The 20593-nt window shown below is 37.5% G+C and overlaps 2 protein-coding genes across 14 annotated transcripts in view; both read right to left on the bottom strand.

Annotated features, from left to right (window-relative positions):
* Nucleotides 1–7475, bottom strand: part of sugp1 (SURP and G patch domain containing 1) — a 13429-nt gene extending 5954 nt beyond the window's left edge. For 2 of the 6 annotated variants that reach the window (XM_079434823.1, XM_079434824.1), the window contains exons 1-6: nucleotides 7413–7462; nucleotides 5838–6006; nucleotides 5614–5750; nucleotides 4193–4423; nucleotides 1849–1960; nucleotides 1674–1762 (exon numbers count right to left, since the gene is read on the bottom strand). In XM_079434823.1, coding sequence (XP_079290949.1) covers nucleotides 1674–1762; nucleotides 1849–1960; nucleotides 4193–4423; nucleotides 5614–5750; nucleotides 5838–6006; nucleotides 7413–7431 — 757 coding nt within the window. In that variant the 5' untranslated portion in view covers nucleotides 7432–7462. Of the gene's footprint in view, nucleotides 1–1673; nucleotides 1763–1848; nucleotides 1973–4192; nucleotides 4424–5613; nucleotides 5751–5837; nucleotides 6007–7412 lie in introns of all 6 variants that reach the window. The other 4 variants (XM_079434825.1, XM_079434826.1, XM_079434822.1 and 1 more) reach the window with 3 other exon arrangements.
* Nucleotides 7476–7988: 513 nt separating this feature from the next.
* On the bottom strand, nucleotides 7989–18616 carry LOC306881244 (GRAM domain-containing protein 2B). 8 transcript variants are annotated; one of them, XR_013785135.1, is made up of 13 exons: nucleotides 18285–18376; nucleotides 16242–16379; nucleotides 16080–16137; nucleotides 15924–15996; nucleotides 14709–14812; nucleotides 14530–14628; nucleotides 13857–13928; nucleotides 13640–13699; nucleotides 13474–13525; nucleotides 13274–13336; nucleotides 11648–11835; nucleotides 10232–10324; nucleotides 7989–8451 (listed from the first exon to the last, which is right to left on the bottom strand). XR_013785135.1 is itself a non-coding variant. In XM_079435242.1 (13 exons), the coding sequence occupies exons 1-13, from the start codon at nucleotides 18332–18334 to the stop codon at nucleotides 8436–8438; spliced, it is 978 nt and encodes a 325-aa protein (XP_079291368.1). In that variant the 5' UTR covers nucleotides 18335–18616; the 3' UTR covers nucleotides 7994–8435. The 8 variants fall into 8 exon arrangements, 6 of the variants coding, with proteins under 6 accessions (XP_079291368.1, XP_079291369.1, XP_079291370.1 ...); XR_013785136.1 differs by having other exon boundaries at nucleotides 13274–13333; XM_079435242.1 differs by having other exon boundaries at nucleotides 7994–8451; nucleotides 11648–11747; nucleotides 18285–18616.
* Nucleotides 18617–20593: the final 1977 nt, after the last annotated feature.

The following is a 20593-nucleotide window of genomic DNA, read 5'->3' as shown; positions in this document are numbered from 1 at the left end:
ACTGTATGATTTTGAGATCCATCTTTTCACACTGAGGACAACTGAGGGACTCATATGCAGCTATTACAGAAGATCCAAACACTCACGGATGCTCCGGAAGGAAAAACCATGCATTAAGAGCCGGGGCGTGAAAACTTTTTGAATTTGAAGATCAAGGTAAATTTAACTTAATTTGTCTTCTGGAAAACATGTAAGTATCTTCTGTAGCTTTTGAAGGGCAGTACTAAATGAAAAAATATGATATTTAGGCAAAACAAGAAAAATGTACTCATCTTCAATCAGTTCAAAAGTTTTGCATAAGTTATGCATGTTCCTTCTGGAGCATCAGTGAGTGTTTGGATCTTCTGTAATAGCTGCATATGAGTCCCTCAGTTGTCCTCAGTGTGGAAAGATACATCTCAAAATCATACAGTCATTGTTGGAAAGGGTTCAAAAACGGCGCTCTTCATGTGAAATTGATTAACTATATTAAGTGGTATAAATATATACATTTTCTGCCCCCCGTGTCTTGAATTTTGTGATTGTAATTAAATATATTAATAGACTGAATCATGCAGTAAATGTAATGCACTCTGTAGGTGTTTTGAATGCTTTTTATATCGTGAGAATATTCAGCAAAATAGCTCACTTGTCATGGTATGTTACTTAACTGTATTATGTTAGACATCACTAACAGGTGACGTAAATATAGTGAAGTTTAGACTAATATTCTGCTAAATGCTCTTCACTAGACTTCATTTCTCTAGAAATAACGAGCTGTAGACACCGATGACTTGCCTGAGGTAAATGTTAAATGTTTTAATGACATCCTTCTGCGGTTGAAACACTGATTGAGTGATTATATGAGATGTTCATTCATGTTTATTTCACGTTAAAACTAGAGGATCAGAGGATGGCGCTGCCGTTAGAACTGATGTTTATAGGCGTTTATACAGCGATCCGTCTATAGCCCGATTCAGACGTAATTGTTTCTCAGGGGGTCGTAAGTGATTTTCACCATATTCAGGGGGTAGTTGGTGATTTAATTGCCGTCCGAATCCAGGACGTCTGTGTTTTTCTCTCACCACCCCCGTGAAAATCCCCGGCCGAATTACCTACTGTTTTTTGACAAACACCAAGGTCGTGTAGTTATTTAATTGCCGTCTGAATCCACATCTCTGAGTTTACGAGAAGATACCGATTCCAAATTCAGCGTTTAAACCCTTTTTGAGCACTCCCGAACACCGTACGGTAACTGTTGTACAGAAAGAGAAGAAAAGCACGTAAACATTCTAAGTGGGTCTTTATTATGGCAGCAGCAGGTATGCAGTACAATTTTAAAATGTGTATTATAACCAGATATATATCGCGTATAATTATATACAACTATAGCGCGTATTTTCCTATTTTTAAACAGGAGATTTTTTAAACAGTGCACCCGGGTGCGCAGGATCACTGAACTCCCTCCTCCTCTGTGAATACATCTCCATCTGAATCCATGAGTTTTATCTGAGGTGATATGTACATTTATTTTTAGACGTCCATATGAGAAACAATTACCGTCCGAATCGGGCTAAAGTTTGGGTCCTAAATATTGTCTGGTTTGAGAATGTATCGTCTCTCTCTTCAATCCAAGCATCAGGTCAAATTCAGTAACATTTAGACTAGTTGTGTTTGTTAAAGGTGTTTCTCACCATCGGTCTGAGGCGACGCGTCTCGTCTGATCTCCGCCACTCTCCTCCTGTAGTACAGAAACTCCTTACTGTTCTTCTCAAACAGGAACCTGTGCAGGAGAGAGTCAGAACTGAAAGACCTGGACTGCTCACCAACAAACTAAACAAAACTACAAACTACAGACGAGGAACTCACGAGAAGATGGGATCGTCTCTGTAGTCCTCCTTGGCCTTCTTCTCCAGCTCAGCACCGCCTTCGGCGACGAACGCGGCCATCTTGTTGATGACGAGGCGCAGGTCTCCGTCCTCTGGGGGGGAAACTTTAAGCAGGCTATGAGAACGCCAGCATAACGCAAACACTGTACACAGCGCATGTCTGTCCTGGGATCTGATAATCTGACTGACACACGATGAGCGAGAGCTTATTCATCATGATCTTAGTGCTAAACCGGAGCCGGAGCATTGCTGCTTTATCACAGACAAACAATAGAGGGCATTTACAAGTCTGTTTCTTACACTGCAATGGACTGTAGATAAAAATCACTGTAATTATTATTATTTTTTAATTGGTAAATAAAGATTAATGGAGTATGTTTTAAAAGAGAATACTAATTGTGACCCTGGAGCACAAAACCAGTCATAAGGGTCAATTTAGTGAAATTGAGATGTATACATCATCTGAAATCTGAATAAATAATCTCTCCATTGATGTATGGTTTGTTATGATAGGACAATATTTGTCTGAGATACAACTATTAGAAAATCTGGAATCTGAGGGAGCAAAAAAATCTAAATATTGAGAAAATCTCCTTTAAAGTTGTTCAAATGAAGTTCTTAGCAATGCATATTACTCATCAAAAATGAAGTTTTGATATATTTACGGTAGGAAATGTACAAAATATCTTGATGGAACATGATCTTAATATCCTAATGATTTTTGTCATAAAAGAGAAATGTATAATTTTGACCCATACAATGTATTGTTGGCTATTGCTACAGATATACCTGTGTTACTCATGACTGCTTCTGTGCTGCAGGGACACATTTCAGTCTTTATATTTCAATATTTCAATAATTCAATGTGTTATAGCCATTTCTGAGTGAGTTTTCATTGCAGCGATCTTGTTGTTTGTAGCTTTCTACTGTTTGAGAAACGACTGGGAATGATTCAGATCAAATCAATCAAACCTGAATCACAAACCCGTTTGATCACAAGACTGATTCATTTGCCTAAACAGCCAATAGAAAACAAACAAGACATGACTGCTGAGATATTAACAGAGAAAATAATGATTCTCAGGTCAGTGTACAGAAATCTGTTCATCTTCAGGCAAAGATTTATCAATTATATTTTCACAATAGTTTGACTTCACGTGTCAGATTTGAAAGCCTGTTTGCACTAATTACTCTAAGGACCCAAAGTCATAATTAATCAGAAGTAGCGCCAGATCTTCTGTATTAAGATGTATATTTGATCAGTAAGATTTGTAATGTTTTTTACAAGTTTCTTCTGCTCATCAAGGCTGTATCTATTTGATCAAAAATACAGAAAAGTTATTTTGTGAAACATTACTGCAATTTAAAGCAGCTGTTTTCTATGTGAATATGTGTTAAACTGTAATGTATTTCTGTGATCTGCAGCTGTATTTTCAGCATCATTACTCCAGTCTTCAGTGTCACATGATCTTCAGAAATCATTATAATATACTGATTTACTGCTCAATGTTGGAATGTGCTGCTTCATATTTTTTCCGGGACCTGTTATATTTTTTTATAAGTCATAGTAAAGACTTATATTGTTAGAAAAGATTTCTATTTTGAACAAATTCTGCTCTTTTTAACTTTGTATCCATCAAAGAATGAAAGAAAAAAAGTATCACATGTTCCAAAAAAACAATTTGAACAGTTTCAACACTCATAATAAATCAGTATATTATTATGATTTCTGAAGATCATGTGACACTGAAGACTGCAGTAATGATGCTGAAAATACAGCTGCAGATCACAGAAATACATTACAGTTTAAAGTATATTAAAATAGGAAACCAATATTAGAAATTGCAATAAGATTTCACAATATTACAGTTTTTTCTGTATTTTTAATGGAATAAATACAGTCTTGATGAGCAGAAGAGACTCCCTTAAAAAACATTAAAAATCTTACTGATCGCAAACTTTTGAGCGGCAGTGTATATAGCGTGGATTTCCACTTCATGCTCACTTAATAAAGTAATTAATGTGGGTCTGCTCCTCACACACAACTCATCGTGTGACTTCAGAAGGCAATAGTGCAAATCATACGGACTGTTATGAATATTTATGGTGCTTTTGGAGCTTCACAGTATCAATAACAATCCACGTCCCTCTTATGTAAAAGAGCAGCGAGAACATGCTGCTAAACGTCTCCTTTGGTGCTCTACAGAAGCACTGATGGGTAAACTAGTCCTTTAGTTAGTCATGTTAACTCAACCAGAGGAAGAATGCTGGTCAAGAGGCCTTTAGATGAACGTTCCCTGGTCAAAACGTGGAGAGTGCGATACCTTTGACCTCCAGATAGTCTGCATCATCGTCCTCCTCGTCTTCATCATCAGGTGAACTGAACACACTGGGTCGGGCCGCAGGCAGCGCCGTCTTCTTGGACTGAGAGTAGTTCTTGAACTGATTGATCATGCTGCTGACCCCTGGACGCTTGCCGATCACAACGCTCCTCTTCTGAGCCTGAGATCCGGCCGCGGACGAACTCTGAGCGCTGGGGGCGGAGCCGGCCGATCCTACAGGAAGTGACATCAGCACAAGCACTTCACGACACTCCAAACTGACATTCTGAGTTTGTTTCACATCAGTGAGAAAACATCTCATACTACAATTATAGTGACAAGACCGGGGGTGTGCAGTATTGACTATTGTTGAGAACTAGAACTAGACTGAGTGTGTGACTGTGCTGGTTTAGGACTAAACCTTTCATATTCATCATATTCTGTGCAGTGAATCAGTTCACAACCTAACCTTATAAGATGCATCAGATTCTGACATTTGATCAATATATTCAGTTAAAATAATGAGAAACTACAGACTGTCATCAATCAGACGAAATGAGTAAACTCTCATGCATCTAACACAGCATTTACATGCATTTACACTGCAATTACACATGCATAAATAATACTATACATAATAATATTACATGCATAAATAATATTAATAGTAATGCTTAGTGTTTTAAAATAATAATTTGAATACTGAAATATGAAATAACTTAAAAACTATGATTTAAATATGAAACTAATAGTGAGTTAAGTGTCTTAATAAGTGAGTCACTGAGTCATTCATTCAAACGACTGATTCATTCAGGAACCAAACACCTCTGTTGATCAGAGAAGCACAACGTTTCTGTAACGACTTTATTTACAGCTGTTTTCATCGGTGAAATTGAGCAAAAACAGAGTGTTTGTCTAAAACATAACAGTATGTGTGTCCCTGTTTGTAGCAATAGTCAACAATACATTGTATGGATCAAAATTATACATTTCTCTTTTATGACAAAAATCATTAGGATATTAAGATCATGTTCCATCAAGATATTTAGTACATTTCCTACCGTAAATATATCAAAACTTAATATGCATTGCTAAGAACTTCATTTGAACAACTTTAAAGGAGATTTTCTCAATATTTAGATTTTTTTGCTCCCTCAGATTCCAGATTTTCTAATAGTTGTATCTCAGACAAATATTATCCTATCATAACAAACCATACATCAATGGAGAGATTATTTATTCAGCTCAATTTCACAAAATCTGACCCATATGACTGGTTTTGTGGTCCAGAGAAACATATATTAACTTCTTGTTCATTGAACTGTAAAATGAATATTATATTTGCAGGCGTGCAGATACTGTTGAACTATATCATATAGAAATGAGTCAAAGCAAACCCTGACGTGTGAGAGTGAGAAACTAACCTTCATCAGTGCTGGGTTTCTCTTGCTGCATCTTCAGGAACTGCTGCAGGAAACTGCCATCGTTCACAAACTTGTTTGATGAGGATGAGGATGATGAGGAGGATGATGATGATGAAGATGCCTCTGAGGGAGGAGAACTGACACACACACACACACACACACACAGATCAACACACACAGATCACATCTGTTCTACTGTACTGATGATCAGAGCCGTGCGTCACCTGCTGGTTTTGTTCTGGTCCAGGTCCAGCTTCTGGTCCTGGTTGTGCTTCCGCTGAGCCTGTTCTTTCAGTCTGGCCTCGATCTCTCTCTTCTTCTGAGCGATCAGCTCCTCCTGTCTCATGATCACATTCAGTTTACTCTTCTGATGAGTCTTCCAGCCGCCACGACCTGAGACACAGACACACACACACACACACACACACACACACGTGTTTACTTCACTATATTACTCATCTCATCTCATAGACATCCATTGTTTTTATATCAGGTGAATGATGTTCTGTCTCCTAACCCTAAACAAATCCTCACAGAAACCTGTGCGAAACACTAGACGGGTCATTGTGTCAAATCAACCAGAGGTCCCTGGCTCAAATGATTGATTTTACTAATAGTTTTTCAGAAGAAAGATAAACATGTATAGTGATAAAAGCCAAAATATTAAATGTCATGGATGAATATTTACGGAGTAATCCACTATTTTGTAAAGGGGGGTCAAAATAGCAGTTTTCACCTGAGATTCAGAGCCAAATTATAGGAGCCTTCAGAAAGATAGCAGCATCGTAATGTTATTGACACAGAGACTGGAAGCCTGTTAGTAAAATCTGTTGACTTTAGCAATCTTTGCTGCATTATGGGCCAATGTGACCATTCATATATGGAGAAAGAGTACTTCACAAGTTTTTTCTCCAAAGTTTGCATGCCTGTAACTCAAGAAGCATTAAAGATATCTTCATGCCCTTCTAGTTATTGGGTCTTAACAAACTTTCCTTTTGGCTTCATTATTAAGGCCCTATATGGTTCTATATTGGTATTTTAATATGGCTCCAGGGGTAAATCATTAAATTATACACATTTTCAGTGGTCAAAAATCAAATATGGGTCACTTTGCAAAAATATGATTTTTAGTTTCTTTTGAAACTAGAGATGTATCTCGTTTACTTCTGTCAGAACTACTGCACTGAACATCAGACCAATAACATTCTTCTGTTATCTTACATTTCAAGGACACATGACATTTAATATTTTGGCTTTCATCTCTATACATGTCTATCTTTCTTCAGAACAAATATTAGCAATTAAAAAGATTGGGGGGGGGTCTATGTGTTTTCCTGAGATTTATTCTCATATTTATATCCCTAATCAATAAATTCAGCTTCAGATCCGCTTTATTGACATGACAATTGGAGAACACTACTGCTATAAAAAAGTACTTTAAGGTTAAGATTGTATAACATGTTTAGAAAAGATGCAATATATATAGAATTCACCCATATATAGAATACAATGAAGTGAGACTATAGTTTAAAGTAAATACAGAGGGATATCAGAATTCTTCAGCATGAAATTGAGAATATAAAGCTCTGATATGGTGTTTTTTATTCCACACATCGCTAATAAAACACAACATAAGTGTTGTTTTGGTTTGTGAGGGCTAGCACTGAAGCGGCTAATCGATCAAAACAATCCAAACACACATCATCTCAACAAACTGAGTCAAAGACCGAGTCAGACGCACATAAGTGAGAGAAAGCAGTGTTTGTGAGGATATTTGATCGTGTTCAGGGGTATTTTACCTGCTTCACTGGACTCCATCGCGCTGATTGTTGTGAAGCAGCTCTTCTTCTGTGGTTTGAAGCGCGGATGAGGATTAAAGCGCAGCGCTCACAGCGCCGCCTGCCGGCCGTCTTCACCACTGCTCATTTCACTTCGGCTGTGAAGGGCCTTTACAGATGCCACAAATATTCCTTTTGCCAAGCAATATGAAATCATGTTCAAATTTATAAAAACCTGCGTACGGCCCTGGTTACTTTTTATATTGTAAGACTATCTATCATAAACACGTTTATAATTGAGCATATAGTAAACAGCATGTCATTGTCTGTGATCACTGCTGCTGTTGTGAAATGTTATATTTCTGTTCTATAAGAATGTTAATGAGATGGAAGATGCATCATGAATATCTGACAGTGTTTGTAAGAGACTTCAATGATCACATTTAGACTCTCCAGACACCAGAACTTCTTCTTTTTCATGTGATTCATAGACTTTAGATAGTTTGTGCTGCTCAATCATCTGACAGCTGTTCTGGGGATAGATACTTCATCATCATCCTAACATCACACCTGAAGAAACGGATTTCAACACAGATCCAGTTCTGTTCACACACACCCATCAGAAATATACTTTATTGTTTTTACATGTCTCAAAATAAATACAGTTATAATTATTAGAATGAATGCAGTTAATAATAACAAAAATAATATTATATAAAACACTATAAACATCTCAGATCTAATAGTGTAATCAGACAAAGCAAGGCAAGAAGACAGATCAGAAACACCAGCGTTTATAATCTGAATATTGAGCTCAAACATCTGATCTTATAGTGTAGGATAAAGTATATGATATATAGAGATTAAATGATAAGGTCAGTGATTCACACAGTCTCCATCTGAGCAGCAGTAATGTGTGTGTTTCGCTTGCGGCTCGATTCTCTCACAGCTTCGACTGATCCAGGGTCTGTGTGTCTCTGAAGCTCCATCTGAACCATAAAGCTCTGCTATCCTTCTCACCGATCTCCAGGACTCTCGCTCTTCTCACGTTTCCTGGTTCCTGAGGAAGAGGAAGATGAACACCTTTCACACACACAAGACCAACACTAAAGTGAAAGCGGTCTTAGAGTTTGTCTTTAGCCAGTTGTGCCATCAAGTCATCTTTATTTCTAAAAAGCACTTTATACAACAGATTATTTCAAAGCTGCTTTCACATTAAATCAATGATGCAAACTTCATTAAATCCCAATTCTGTTGTAAAGCATCTTTAAAAAATATTCAGTTCAGTTTTGGTCAGCATATTTGTCAATTATATAACACATTTAGTGTCTTTATAAATGAAGAATGCTTGTCAAACACACCCAAAGCCAATCATGACAGGTTTAGTTGAGTTATTGTTGTAAATGCAGTGTGTTCTGCTGGAAACACGTGTGGAGGCGGAGTTATATTACACTGGCCAATCAGAGCGCAGCGTTCTGCAGCACAATCAGGTTCATCTGAGCAGATAACAGCAGAAACTCATCTCTCGTATGTCATTAATTCAACCAGTTCTGGCGGTTTGTGTGATCTTCTAGAATGTTTATAGCAAAATAATGAAGATCATTTGTAGGTCTCCCCACAGGTTTGTCAGACGTTCATCACGTCTCCAGGTTTCTGATTCACTGGCCTTTACACGCTCTGCACTTTCATTCACTTATCATTGACTCTCTGAAGCGGCAGCAATCACAGGATTCACAAAACCCAGAGATTATAAACAGTTTGAAGCGATGCACAGACAGAGTTCAGTTTATTTTAACTGCAGAATTCAATCTGGAGCAGAAAAGGCTAACACCTCCAGCAAAGACTGACTCGATGGATATTGTGACCAACATTCAAAACATGGAGAGAATACATGTTTTACATCTACAGGTGGAAACATACGCACAATACTGGGAAAAATGAATTGTGTTCAAGACTTCATGTGATGTTAGAGTTAGGGTTAATATAACTTATGTATGGTGACCAAATGATTCTTTTGAATTCTGTTGTTTATGTATGTTTGTTTTTTGTTGTTGTGTTTTTTCAAAAAGAACCATAACTTTATGTTTCCAACTAATTTTTAAAAGCCATTTTCAGCTTCAGCCAATTTTATTTATTTTATCTGCATAAAATGCACAAAAAAGTCTGTTCTGCTTCTTGATGTTGCAACTGGTATTTGTTTTCATATGTGAGCACAAAACATGCATCATCATCAGCTGAATAAATAATCTTTCCATTGATGTATGGTTTGTTAGGATCGGACAATATTTGTCTGAGATACAACTATTAGAAAATCTGGAATCTGAGGGAGCAAAAAAATCTAAATATTGAGAAAATCTCCTTTAAAGTTGTTCAAATGAAGTTCTTAGCAATGCATATTACTAATCAGAAATGAAGTTGAGATATATTTACAGTAGGAAATTTACTAAATATCTTGATTGAACATGATCTTAATATCCTAATGATTTTTGGCATAAAAGAGAAATGTATAATTTTGATCCATACAGTGTATTGTTGTCTATTGCTACAAATATACCTGTGTTACTCATGACTGCTTCTGTGCTGCAGGGTCATATATTATTATAATATTATCATACTCATAAACTGCTTAAGTGATTTTACTGTTGTTATTCTTCTAATTATTTGCCCACAGTGTCACTAAATAGCGTTCTTCTGTGTTGAAAAACAAGGTGGATAATAATCATCGGTACAGAACAGCAGACCGTCTCCGGGAATCATGAGCGATTGACCAATCAGATGACAGGATTGGAAGTCTCTGCTGTCTATAGATTAATGTGAGGCTATTATTCAGATGAACTCACTGTTTCTGCATCGATCCCAGAATGCTCAGCTGCTGCTCCAGCGCCACGATCCGCAGACCGATGTACCCCAACGACAACAGGAGAAGAATCACACTACACAGAAACATAACCATAAACCAACACAGAGACATGAACACATCAGACAGAAGCAGCGTTTATCAGATGGATCATATATTCAGTGATCCGAACAGCTCTGATCACAGTCAACCCGTCAGATCAGATCCTGCTTCATCAAACCTCAGCATGACTGAAGCTGCAGCTGTGTGCTGCGATGATGATCAGGTCTATCTGAACATCAGATTAATATTCACTTTCCTGATCCACCGCATACCAGCTGATCTCAGTCTGTTCACTTCATTGTCTTTAAAAGTTCAGCCAAACATGGAAATGAGCTGAAAATGTGCTCACCTTCAGTGTGTTTCTTCATCAGGTTTGTATAAATGTGTCTCTGCATCAGTGTCTCAGCAATGGATGCTCTGCAGTGAATGGGTGCCGTCAGAATGAGAGTCCAAACAGCTGATAAAAACATCACAATAATCCACACCACTCCAGTCCATCAGTTAACATCTGGAGAAGATAAAAGCTGAAACACATCCAGCATTAAGATGTTTTTAACTAAAATACATAGAGTCCATAATAACGCTTCCTCCAGTGATAAAGTGTTCTGGTCTGAATCAGGAGAGAAATCTGCAGATCAAGCAGCGTTTACAAGACAAAACAGCTCTAAACTAATATGTGGCTGGATTTTGATGCGAGAGACAACAGGAGATGCATTGCGTTATTATGGACTCTATGTATTTGAGTTAAAAACATCTTAATGCTGGATTAGTTTGATCTTTAGTCTTCTCCAGATGTTAACTGATGGACTGGAGTGGTGTGGATTATTGTGATGTTTTTATCAGCTGTTTGGACTCTCATTCTGACGGCACCCATTCACTGCAGAGCATCCATTGCTGAGACACTGATGCAGAGACACATTTCTACAAACCTGATGAACAAACACACTCATCCTAATCTCAGATGATCTGAGCGTGAACACATTTTCTTTTTTGGCTGAACTATTCCTCTAGAGGATCTGACACGAGCGTCTCTGAACATCAGTGTGTTTCCGAGCTGCTGGAACTCATTAAATGTCTGATATTTGCAGAAGCGCCACGTCTTTAATTCACTTTACTTCATTTTTCAAACCCCTGAAGGATCTGTTGCTCAAACAGCAAAGGCTGCGATTCATTATGTGTTTTCTGATGTCATTTTCTTTCGTCTCACAGTCACTTTAATATGCTGACATCGAGCTTTGAAGCCAAACAGGATCGTGAACAAACTTCAGCCGCAGCAGAACCCAGAGTTCCTTTGATGGCTTCATTTGATTCTGTTTAAGAGAAGTGTGTGAGAAGCAGATGGAGGTCTTGTACTCACAGGATCACATAGAAGAGCAGCAGTTTGTCCAGGCGCTGCGTTTCATTGGACGACAGAATGGAGCTGACCACCTCTGTTACCATGGTTACCCAGGAGACCGCTAGATCAGAGAACACAGGAACATCAGGAAACACCAGCAGACTCCTTATCCGTTCCTCACAGCTAATAACAGAAAGCTCTGGCAAGATCTGAACAGAAAGTTCAAAGTTATCTGGTCTTTAATGAGGCTTTTTAAACATTATTTATACATTAAATTATTTACTTGGATGTTCATCTAACATTTTTTAAACGTTACTATTTCTTTCAGAAGATTCAGAGAAGATCTTCATGATGTTTGCAAAATTATGAAAACAAATGTTCCAATAAGCAAACAACATTTTTAGATGTTTAGAAAACCGAATGTTGTGAGCGTTCAGAGAACATTCAGAAATTATGTTTTCATAACTTAATGGGAACGTTAGACAAGCGTTGTTAGAACCTACACCACCAGTTTCTGATCAGTAAGATTTTAATGTTTTTAAAGAAGTCTCTTCTGATCACCAAGCCTGCATTTATTTGATCCAAAATACAGCAACAGCAGTACAATTGTGAATACTGCGCCTGCCATATTACTTCAGCGGATATTCCATATCATAGCAACCACAGCGTCTATAAAAATAAATAAAAGATACGCTGCCCCTTTAAGAGCTCACACCTGGGTGTTTTCAGCTGGCTTCGGTGCACACCTGGCCTGATTGTAGTTACTTGCAGCTACACATACAGCCTGTGTTATTTATTTTATTCTATTAAAAGTTAAATAAAAACTGTAAGTTACTGTACTTAAACGGTAAGTACAATACCTTTTCATTTAATCTTTAAGTACAGTTTTTTAACACTGAAGTACAGTTTTTATTTAACTTTTAGGTACAATATATTTTAATTTAATAATTACGTTTTTTATTTACCTGGAAGTAAGCACGGTGCAGTGTTAATGTTCAAACTGTGTATTTACAATGTTTTAATTGGCTGATAATAATAAACATTCTTATTAGGAATAAAACTGATTCTTTATTTTTATTTATCATAATGCTATGATACTGTATTTTAAAGTTGGTCATTATGGTGGTACTCAGAAAGCCAAATATTTTCTGAGGTGGTACCTGGTGGGTTTATAATTTACAAAAGATTTGTATTTCAGATAAATGCTGTTCTGAACTTTCTATTCATCAAAGAAACCTAAAAAAAATATACTCAACTGTTTTCAACATAATAATAATAATAATAATAATCAGAAATGTTTGTTGAGCAGTAAATCAGTATATTATTATGATTTCTGAAGATCATGTGACACTGAAGACTGCAGTAATGATGCTGAAAATACAGCTGCAGATCACAGAAATACATTACAGTTTAACACATATTCACATAGAAAACAGCTGTTTTACATAGTAAAAATATTTGTAAATGTTCTTGTTTTTGCTGTATTTTGGATCAAATAAATGCAGGCTTGGTGAGCAGAAGAGACTTCTTTAAAAACCTTACAGATCTGAACATCTTTGACGGGTGGTGTATTGAGTGATGGTTGGCTGATCTGCCTCTGAGAGCTGCTTTAGTCCAGCGGGGGGGTGCAGGTGTGTAGATGTTCACCTGTGTTGTGTTTCTCCGTTCTGCTGGGTTCGCTGTGAGGCGTCGAGCTGCTTCGTACTTCTGCTGCAACACAATAACAACCCATTTACAATCTTAATCTACATAAAACTATAGAGTGATAAACAGAAATCCACACTGAATACAGAGCAGCTCAGCTTTGATTCATCAGACGGTGTTACACATGAATGAATCCGACTCACGCTGGAGAGCTGGACTCCAGCGGTTCTCCTCCAGACTCGACTGGCTGGAAATCTGTCAGAGGACATCATCACTCGATTACAAGGGTCATTAAATCAGAAAAAAAGAGCCATGCACTGAAAGTGTGTTTCCATTCAGAGAGAGAGAGAGAGACTGAAGTGCTCTTACTGTGTTGATCTCCAGATCAGGAGTGTGTTCTGTGGAGGATTTCCTGCTGCTGTTCTCCGTCTGACAGAAAACACAACACATCTCACTTTAGACACACACTTCTGTGCATTTACATTGAAATACCATCACCAGATTGAGAACACTTGCGTTCAAATACTGAACTGTAGATGTTATTACTGTCATTGAATGGTTATTAGTAGTATTTTGAAGCACAAACCTGCAGCTGTAGACAGAGCGACCGCAGCAGCTTGAAACACGCTTCTCGATTCAGTAACGACACGAACAGATACTGAAACACCGACAACAAGAAGATCAGAGGAAGCACTGATCCAAACAAGAAGCATCTGATCTCTGTACTTGATGTTAAAACTAAGTATTTCTGTCTTGTTTTCTAGTGCAGATATCTAAACAGTCTTGATTCAGGATGCATTTAATGGACAATTAAATAATTTAAGATTTTAAGTCTTTTTAAAAAAAAAAAAAAAAAAAAAGAAAATCAAAATTGTGTGAGTTTTTGCTTAAAACGAGCAAAAATATCTGCCAGTGGGGTAAGAAAAATAATCTTGTTTAGCCTCTGAATTAAAATTACTTTTCTAACCCCACTGGCAGATATTTTTGCTCGTTTTAAGCAAAAACTCACACAATTTTGATTTTCTTTTTTTTTTTTTTGAAAACAAGACATCTTAAGCCATTTTCCCTGTCCAGTAAATGCATCTTGATTCAAGGATGTTTAGATGTTTATACTAGAATACAAGACACAAATACTAAGTAAGAAAATAATTTTTTGCAGTGCACCTGCTGAAGATGTAGAGTCACTGTCTGGTTGATTGATTGAGTGATTGATTGATTGATTGATTGATTGGTTGATTGATTGGTTGATTGATTGATACCTTGTGTCCGTCTGTGGTGATGACGGCGATGGCATTGGGAATGATCTTAGCGGTGTGTTTCTTCTTTATGCTCAGAACGCTGGACGCGTGGATCATTAGCTACAGAAACACAAACACACATCACTCATGTTCACATCTGTAGCTGTTCTTCAGTGCTTTCTTCATGAACAGAAGCTCACCTTGGTTTCCTTCAGCAGCACAGACGAGTGGAAGCAGATGTGGCGACTGGACAGGTACATCTTACCGTGGTAAATCACCTCCTTCTGCAGGGCGCAGCTGTGCACTGAAACAGAACCATAAAACGTGCCATAAACCTCCTTTCACTTCAGATGCTAAGACCTGCTTTACTTTCAAATCAAGTATCATTCATTTCTATAGCGCTTTATACAATTCCCACCTGTTCAACTTAAAAATGTAAGCCTTTAATTATTTTTATGATTTCTGAGGGATCATGTTACTGGGGTAATGATGCTAAAAATCACAGGAATAAATTACATTTGAAAATATATTCAAATAGAGAGCGGTTATTTTAAATAGTAAAAATATTTCAAAATATTTCTGTTTTTGCTGAACTTTGGATCAAATAAATGCAGGATTGTGAACAGAAGAGACTTCTTTAAAACATTATAAATCTCACTGTTCAGAAGCTTTGTCTGGTGTGTAGCTCACCATCACTAACTGATCTGATCATTTTACTGCCTTGTTTCAAAGCAGATTCACAATAAACAGGAAAATAACAGTGTTAATATAGTCAAATTCATCAATTATAAAACAAGCTCAGTTTGGGCTCAACAGAAGACGATAGAGTCATTATTCAAGTCAGTTGTATTTGTTCTCATCTGATAGTTTCATTCTGAATATTTGAAATCAGTAAAAACAGACCCATATGAGTCAGTAGTTGTCGTTCAGTAAGAATACAGAGCTATAAAACAACATGACAAACATCTGAGCTAATACTGATATCTCGGACAGCTAACAATAAGATGTTCTACGAACGTTTTTCTATGAAGTTATGAAAATGTTTTCTGCAAATTCTGAAACAAGTAGCAATATTTTACAAATGTTAGACAAACATCCAACAAAAACACTTCAGAAAAATATTTCCCTTCCATGAACGATGTATAAGTAATGTTTTTGTGCTAACGTTTGAAGAACATTGTTAAAACCAGAGAACTTGTTCTATTATTGTTACTGGAAGAACGTTTGTTCATAGCTTTGAGATATTATTTTTGGATTTTTCCATCATTGCGATCTCTTCTGAAACGCTAGAGGAGACACATCTGAGATGCCTGAGGTTCTTCAGGAGGAACTTTGAGAAGCAGAAGACAATATTTACTCTCTGTGAGAAACACCTGTGATGTTAACGAGATCTCACTGCTGATTATTTTGCTCACCGTGTTCCAGATCCTCCGTCTGCGGGATCTCAGGGAAGAGTTTGTGGAAGGTTTTGTTGTGGTTCTTGAAGCTCTGATCAAAAGAACAGAAGGTGAAGATGACCGTGTGTAAGTGTGGATGGACTCATGAAGAGTTTCACTGAAGAATAAACTCACATTCCGAGCGCCGGATCCATCCGGCCGGGCCAAACCCTCCTCTTCTATAGTCATGGATCTGATGGAGAGCAGCACACAAAGGACATCTGACATCTCTCATCTTGGCCAGGTCGCTCTCATACAGTTTTGTGAGTCTGATTGAATGGGTCTCCGAAGCCTCACCTGTGTAAGACGCTGCCGCTGCTCTCCAGGAGCTCCAGATGCGTCTCGTCTGGATTCTGGAAGCTTCTGCTGTCTGAAGATCTTCTCAGCGTGCTGTTCTTCTGCTTTGCTGTGATTCTGCTGGTCTCCAGCTGATACCTGCACTCAAACACACATCTACAGTCACATACGACCCTACAGAGACTATATGAGCTCACATCTTCACCTGCAAATGAAACACAGCAGCGCTGATGTATTTCATTGCACACTAACTGACAGTGAACGTCTCAGACCTCGTGTTACTCTGTCTATAATGAAAGTGAAATACTGAAAACACTTCAAACTCAAAGATGATATCTGCATTCCTTCTGAGAAACAACAGTGACTTTATACAGCAGCCGACAGCGAATCCCAGAAAAGCCTCTTAATCACACATCACTAATCATTTCATAAAATTACCTGAGATACTCTCTCAGAGAAGCTCACTGTCCTGCTTCAGTCATCAGACAGACTGAGACGAGCTTCATCTGCCGGAAGCTGTTCTAAACTCAGAATGGGTTTGACTGAAGACACACTGGCTGAACTGGTTCCTGCTCTGATCCGGTCTAATGAGCCTCTGTGGAAACCTGATTAACACGCCTGCGATCACTCGTGCAAACAAACCCTTCAACCACGGACAGTTGAACCAACACTTTACCTGCGCTGATTATTAATATCTACAATTATTTACATAATCCTGAAAATCTGTTCCATGTTGAAGATATGCATCGACTGCAATAGACATCTTTTATGATAAAAAGTTATAAAAATATGTTGCAAAAGGACACATGAATAAGAAATATGTATAAAATGAAGTTCATGAAATTATGTTCCGGTAACTGTCAGGCTGTCCTGGAACGTGAGCCGCTTCATTATATACTGCAGCTTCTGATAATAATGCTACACAAAAGTTCACCAAATTATACTCTATTCATAAAAATAAACAATATATGGTTCCTCAGATCAGCAACTGTGACTGAAAGCGACAGCTGTGTGAATAATCACATGTAATGGTTTATATGTGAGGAGTGAATGTCAGGATGAAGGACAAGCGTTTACCGTGGTAAAGAACTCAGCGTGGTACAAATGAGCAATGAAATCTAACACATATATAAACTATATGACTGTGTATCTGATTATTCATACGTTTGTCTGAATGTGAAGATCATTTAGGACTGATCTGTGCTCGTTAAGCAGTGATATTTTCATATTCATTATATACTATTTATTTATTTATGAGCATTGATTTTAAAAGAAATTTGTTTGCCTTAAAATTTTTTAACATTTTTAAATTTTGCTTTCCTCAATTGTCATTTGTAGCAGAGTTTTATTTTATTTATTTTAATTTAAGTTTCAGCTTTAGTAATTTTAGCACTTAAGGCAAGAATCAGTCAATAGGGTTAAAAAATAACTAAAAGATATTATCTAGGCATTATCTAATCAAATATAATTTCCAGCACATAAATCTGAAGACTGGATAAATCCAGGTTCATAATTCTTGTCGTCATATTAGAGTATTAGAGATTTTGGATTTCTCTTTTTATCACTCCATAAATACTGTCAACAGACAGAAAACAAACACTTTTTCTCCAGGTTTTTAGGAGTAAAATGTTGTATAAATCAGTGTGAATCATATAAGAACAAACCTTCAGAATATAGAGAGGAATAAAACTGTAAAGTTTGGTGAATGTAAGAGAAAAAGACTCTTTAAATATATAGACTGGAATTTAAATCTACAGACACAAATAGATAAAGTGCAATAAAATTAACTCTTAAATGTGTATTTTGGATGTTCTCTTTCCACTGACTAGTCCAAAACAAAACTTTATGAAAATCCAATCCAAATAACCCAAAATCTTCAAACTAATAGATTTATGAAACAACTCTGTTTTAGCCTGTAGTATATAACCTTAAATGTACATATTTCTATTTTTTAAGTTCATTTTCACTCAAATTTTATATGTATATATATATAATTTTATTTTTAAATGTTTTAGTTAACAATACTGAAAAAGACACACTCACCCTGAGCTTTCCAGAGAAAACCTCCTGTTTGCTTTGTTACTTCCCATCATGCTTCGGCCGGATACAGACTGTCATTGATCTGTGTGTTATATGCATCCATCAGTCTGATCTCACTGCAGATAGAAGCATCTGTGGCCACGCCCACCCGATGCCCAGAGCCACGCCCACTGCAAGTCAAAGCCACTCCCACCAACCGTTACCAGGGCTACGTCCAAATCCTGGAGAATGTTTAATAAAAGCATTTCATAAACTCTGTAGTCTTCAGTTATTTGTTTGCTGTTGTCAGTGCTGCTTCTGGATCATTAGACGTTACACTGAAACACCGTCTGAATGAGAGGCTGCTTCGGGGTCAGGTGACACACAAGTGTGTTCATTAGCCCCGCCCATCAGCCTCCGTGAGGCCACGCCCACAGATCAGTGTGTTCTTCAAAAGCACATGACCGGCTGCACCTGCACCATCAGGACTTACACAAAAAACATCAAGAATGAAGAGCGCAGATGCTATCAGGCACTCCAGAGACACGAGACAACGATCTCTCAGGATTCACCGTCACTGCAGACGAAGAAAGAGAAAGAGTCAGAGAAAACAAGAGACAGAGATCATACAACCTTCACCAAACAATCACATCCAGGAGAAGGGAGGTCACACTAACAGATGACAAAATGACATCATGTTCCATCTCTGAGGACAACTAGTACACACACACTTACACATGCACACACACACACACACACACACACACACACACATATACATATACAGCTAGTTATACTATAAGCACTAACCGTAACCCACAGATTAACAGGAAAAGTTTAGCATTTTTACAGTTTAAATAAAAACTGTACTTATTTTTATACTGTTTTTACAAATGAGGATGTCCCAAAATAGCAGTATTGTCCAGTTTAGATCACTTCTGAGTAATATAAATAAATAACATAATAACAAAATAAAAATAGTGTGTCTGCATCATTAAATTCTCTCTCTCTATACACGAGTGTGTCTGCTCTCTAGATATCAGAACTCATATCAGATTCTGGAAATAAGAGGATTTTAAGATGTTACTGAAACAAACAAGAAACAAATCGGTGAAATAATACACCGTCACGCAGTGAAACACAACACAATGAAATGAGCAGAAAAACAATGAGCAGGAGGTTCTGCTGTCAGACTGAAGACAAGGACTCGGATTTCATCAATAACTCTGTGTGTGTGTGTGTGAGACAGACATTACACAATCTTACCCCCTCTGAGACACATTAGAGCATCTCACACACACACACGGACACACACACACACACACGGACACACACACACACACACACACACACACACACACACACACGGACACACACACACACACACACACACACACACACACACGGACACACACACACACACACATGGACACACACACACACACATGGACCTTCTAATGCATGTGCGTGTGTGTGTGATGATGATTTTACCTCCAGATCTCAGGTCAGATCTCAGTGTGTTCAACACAAACAATAAGAGCTGAACTGGTTTGTCCTTTCACCTGTTCACCAGCGTCACGATGAGCACATGTGAACATGAAGATGGGTTTTTAATGCACGACCCTCCTGTTTCTGTCTCTGAAGACTGTTTCTTAGCCTGATTTATAACCAATCAGTTCGTTTGACTCAGAAGTGATTCATTATTTAAATGAGAGTCTGTAATGAACTCCAGTGTCATATTAACAGAGTTATTCTGGGCGCTGCGATGCTTCGTCTCTCATGAGTCACTAAACGTTAATTGGCTCCTCGCACATTTCAACCACGTCCATGAGCCATGATCGCCGTTCTCTCAGAAGATCTCAAAATATTCATGATAAAACTGTCTTCCTGTCAGATCTGGAAAACTCCAGAAAGTCAGTCAGTCCTGATGAGAACAGAAACATTTTCACTTAGGGGTGTACTCACTTTTGTGCCAGCAGTTTAGACATTAATGGCTGTGTGTTGAGTTATTTTGAGGGGACAGCACATGTACTCTGTTATACAAGCTGTACACTCACTACTTTACATTGTAGCAAAGTGTCATTTCTTCAGTGTTGTCACATGAAAAGATATAATAAAATATTTACAAAAATGCGAGGGGTGTACTCACTTCTGTGAGATACTGTACATGTAACAGAATTACATATACTGTAAAAAGTGATAAGTTGACTTAACTTAAAAAAGAAGTTAAGTGAACATCACTTTATTCAGTGTAATTTAATTGCACATTTTTTTAACTGTAATCTGTTCCAAATGCTGAGACAAATTGTGTAATTAAATTACAGTTACTTATG

Source organism: Barbus barbus (assembly GCF_936440315.1).
Source record: "Barbus barbus genome assembly, chromosome: 15".
Classification (NCBI taxonomy): domain Eukaryota; kingdom Metazoa; phylum Chordata; class Actinopteri; order Cypriniformes; family Cyprinidae; genus Barbus; species Barbus barbus.
This window is presented reverse-complemented; position numbering and strand designations above follow the sequence as displayed.

Coding starts and splice junctions, on each gene's coding strand:
- LOC306881244 (XM_079435242.1), bottom strand. CDS start 18,334: ATGATGGGAAGTAACAAAGCAAACAGGAGGTTTTCTCTGGAAAGCTCA. Junction 13,929..14,529: donor TCACCACAGACGGACACAAG/GTATCAATCAAT, acceptor TCGGTGTTTCAG/TATCTGTTCGTGTCGTTACT. Junction 13,526..13,639: donor CTGATCTGGAGATCAACACA/GTAAGAGCACTT, acceptor GTCCTCTGACAG/ATTTCCAGCCAGTCGAGTCT.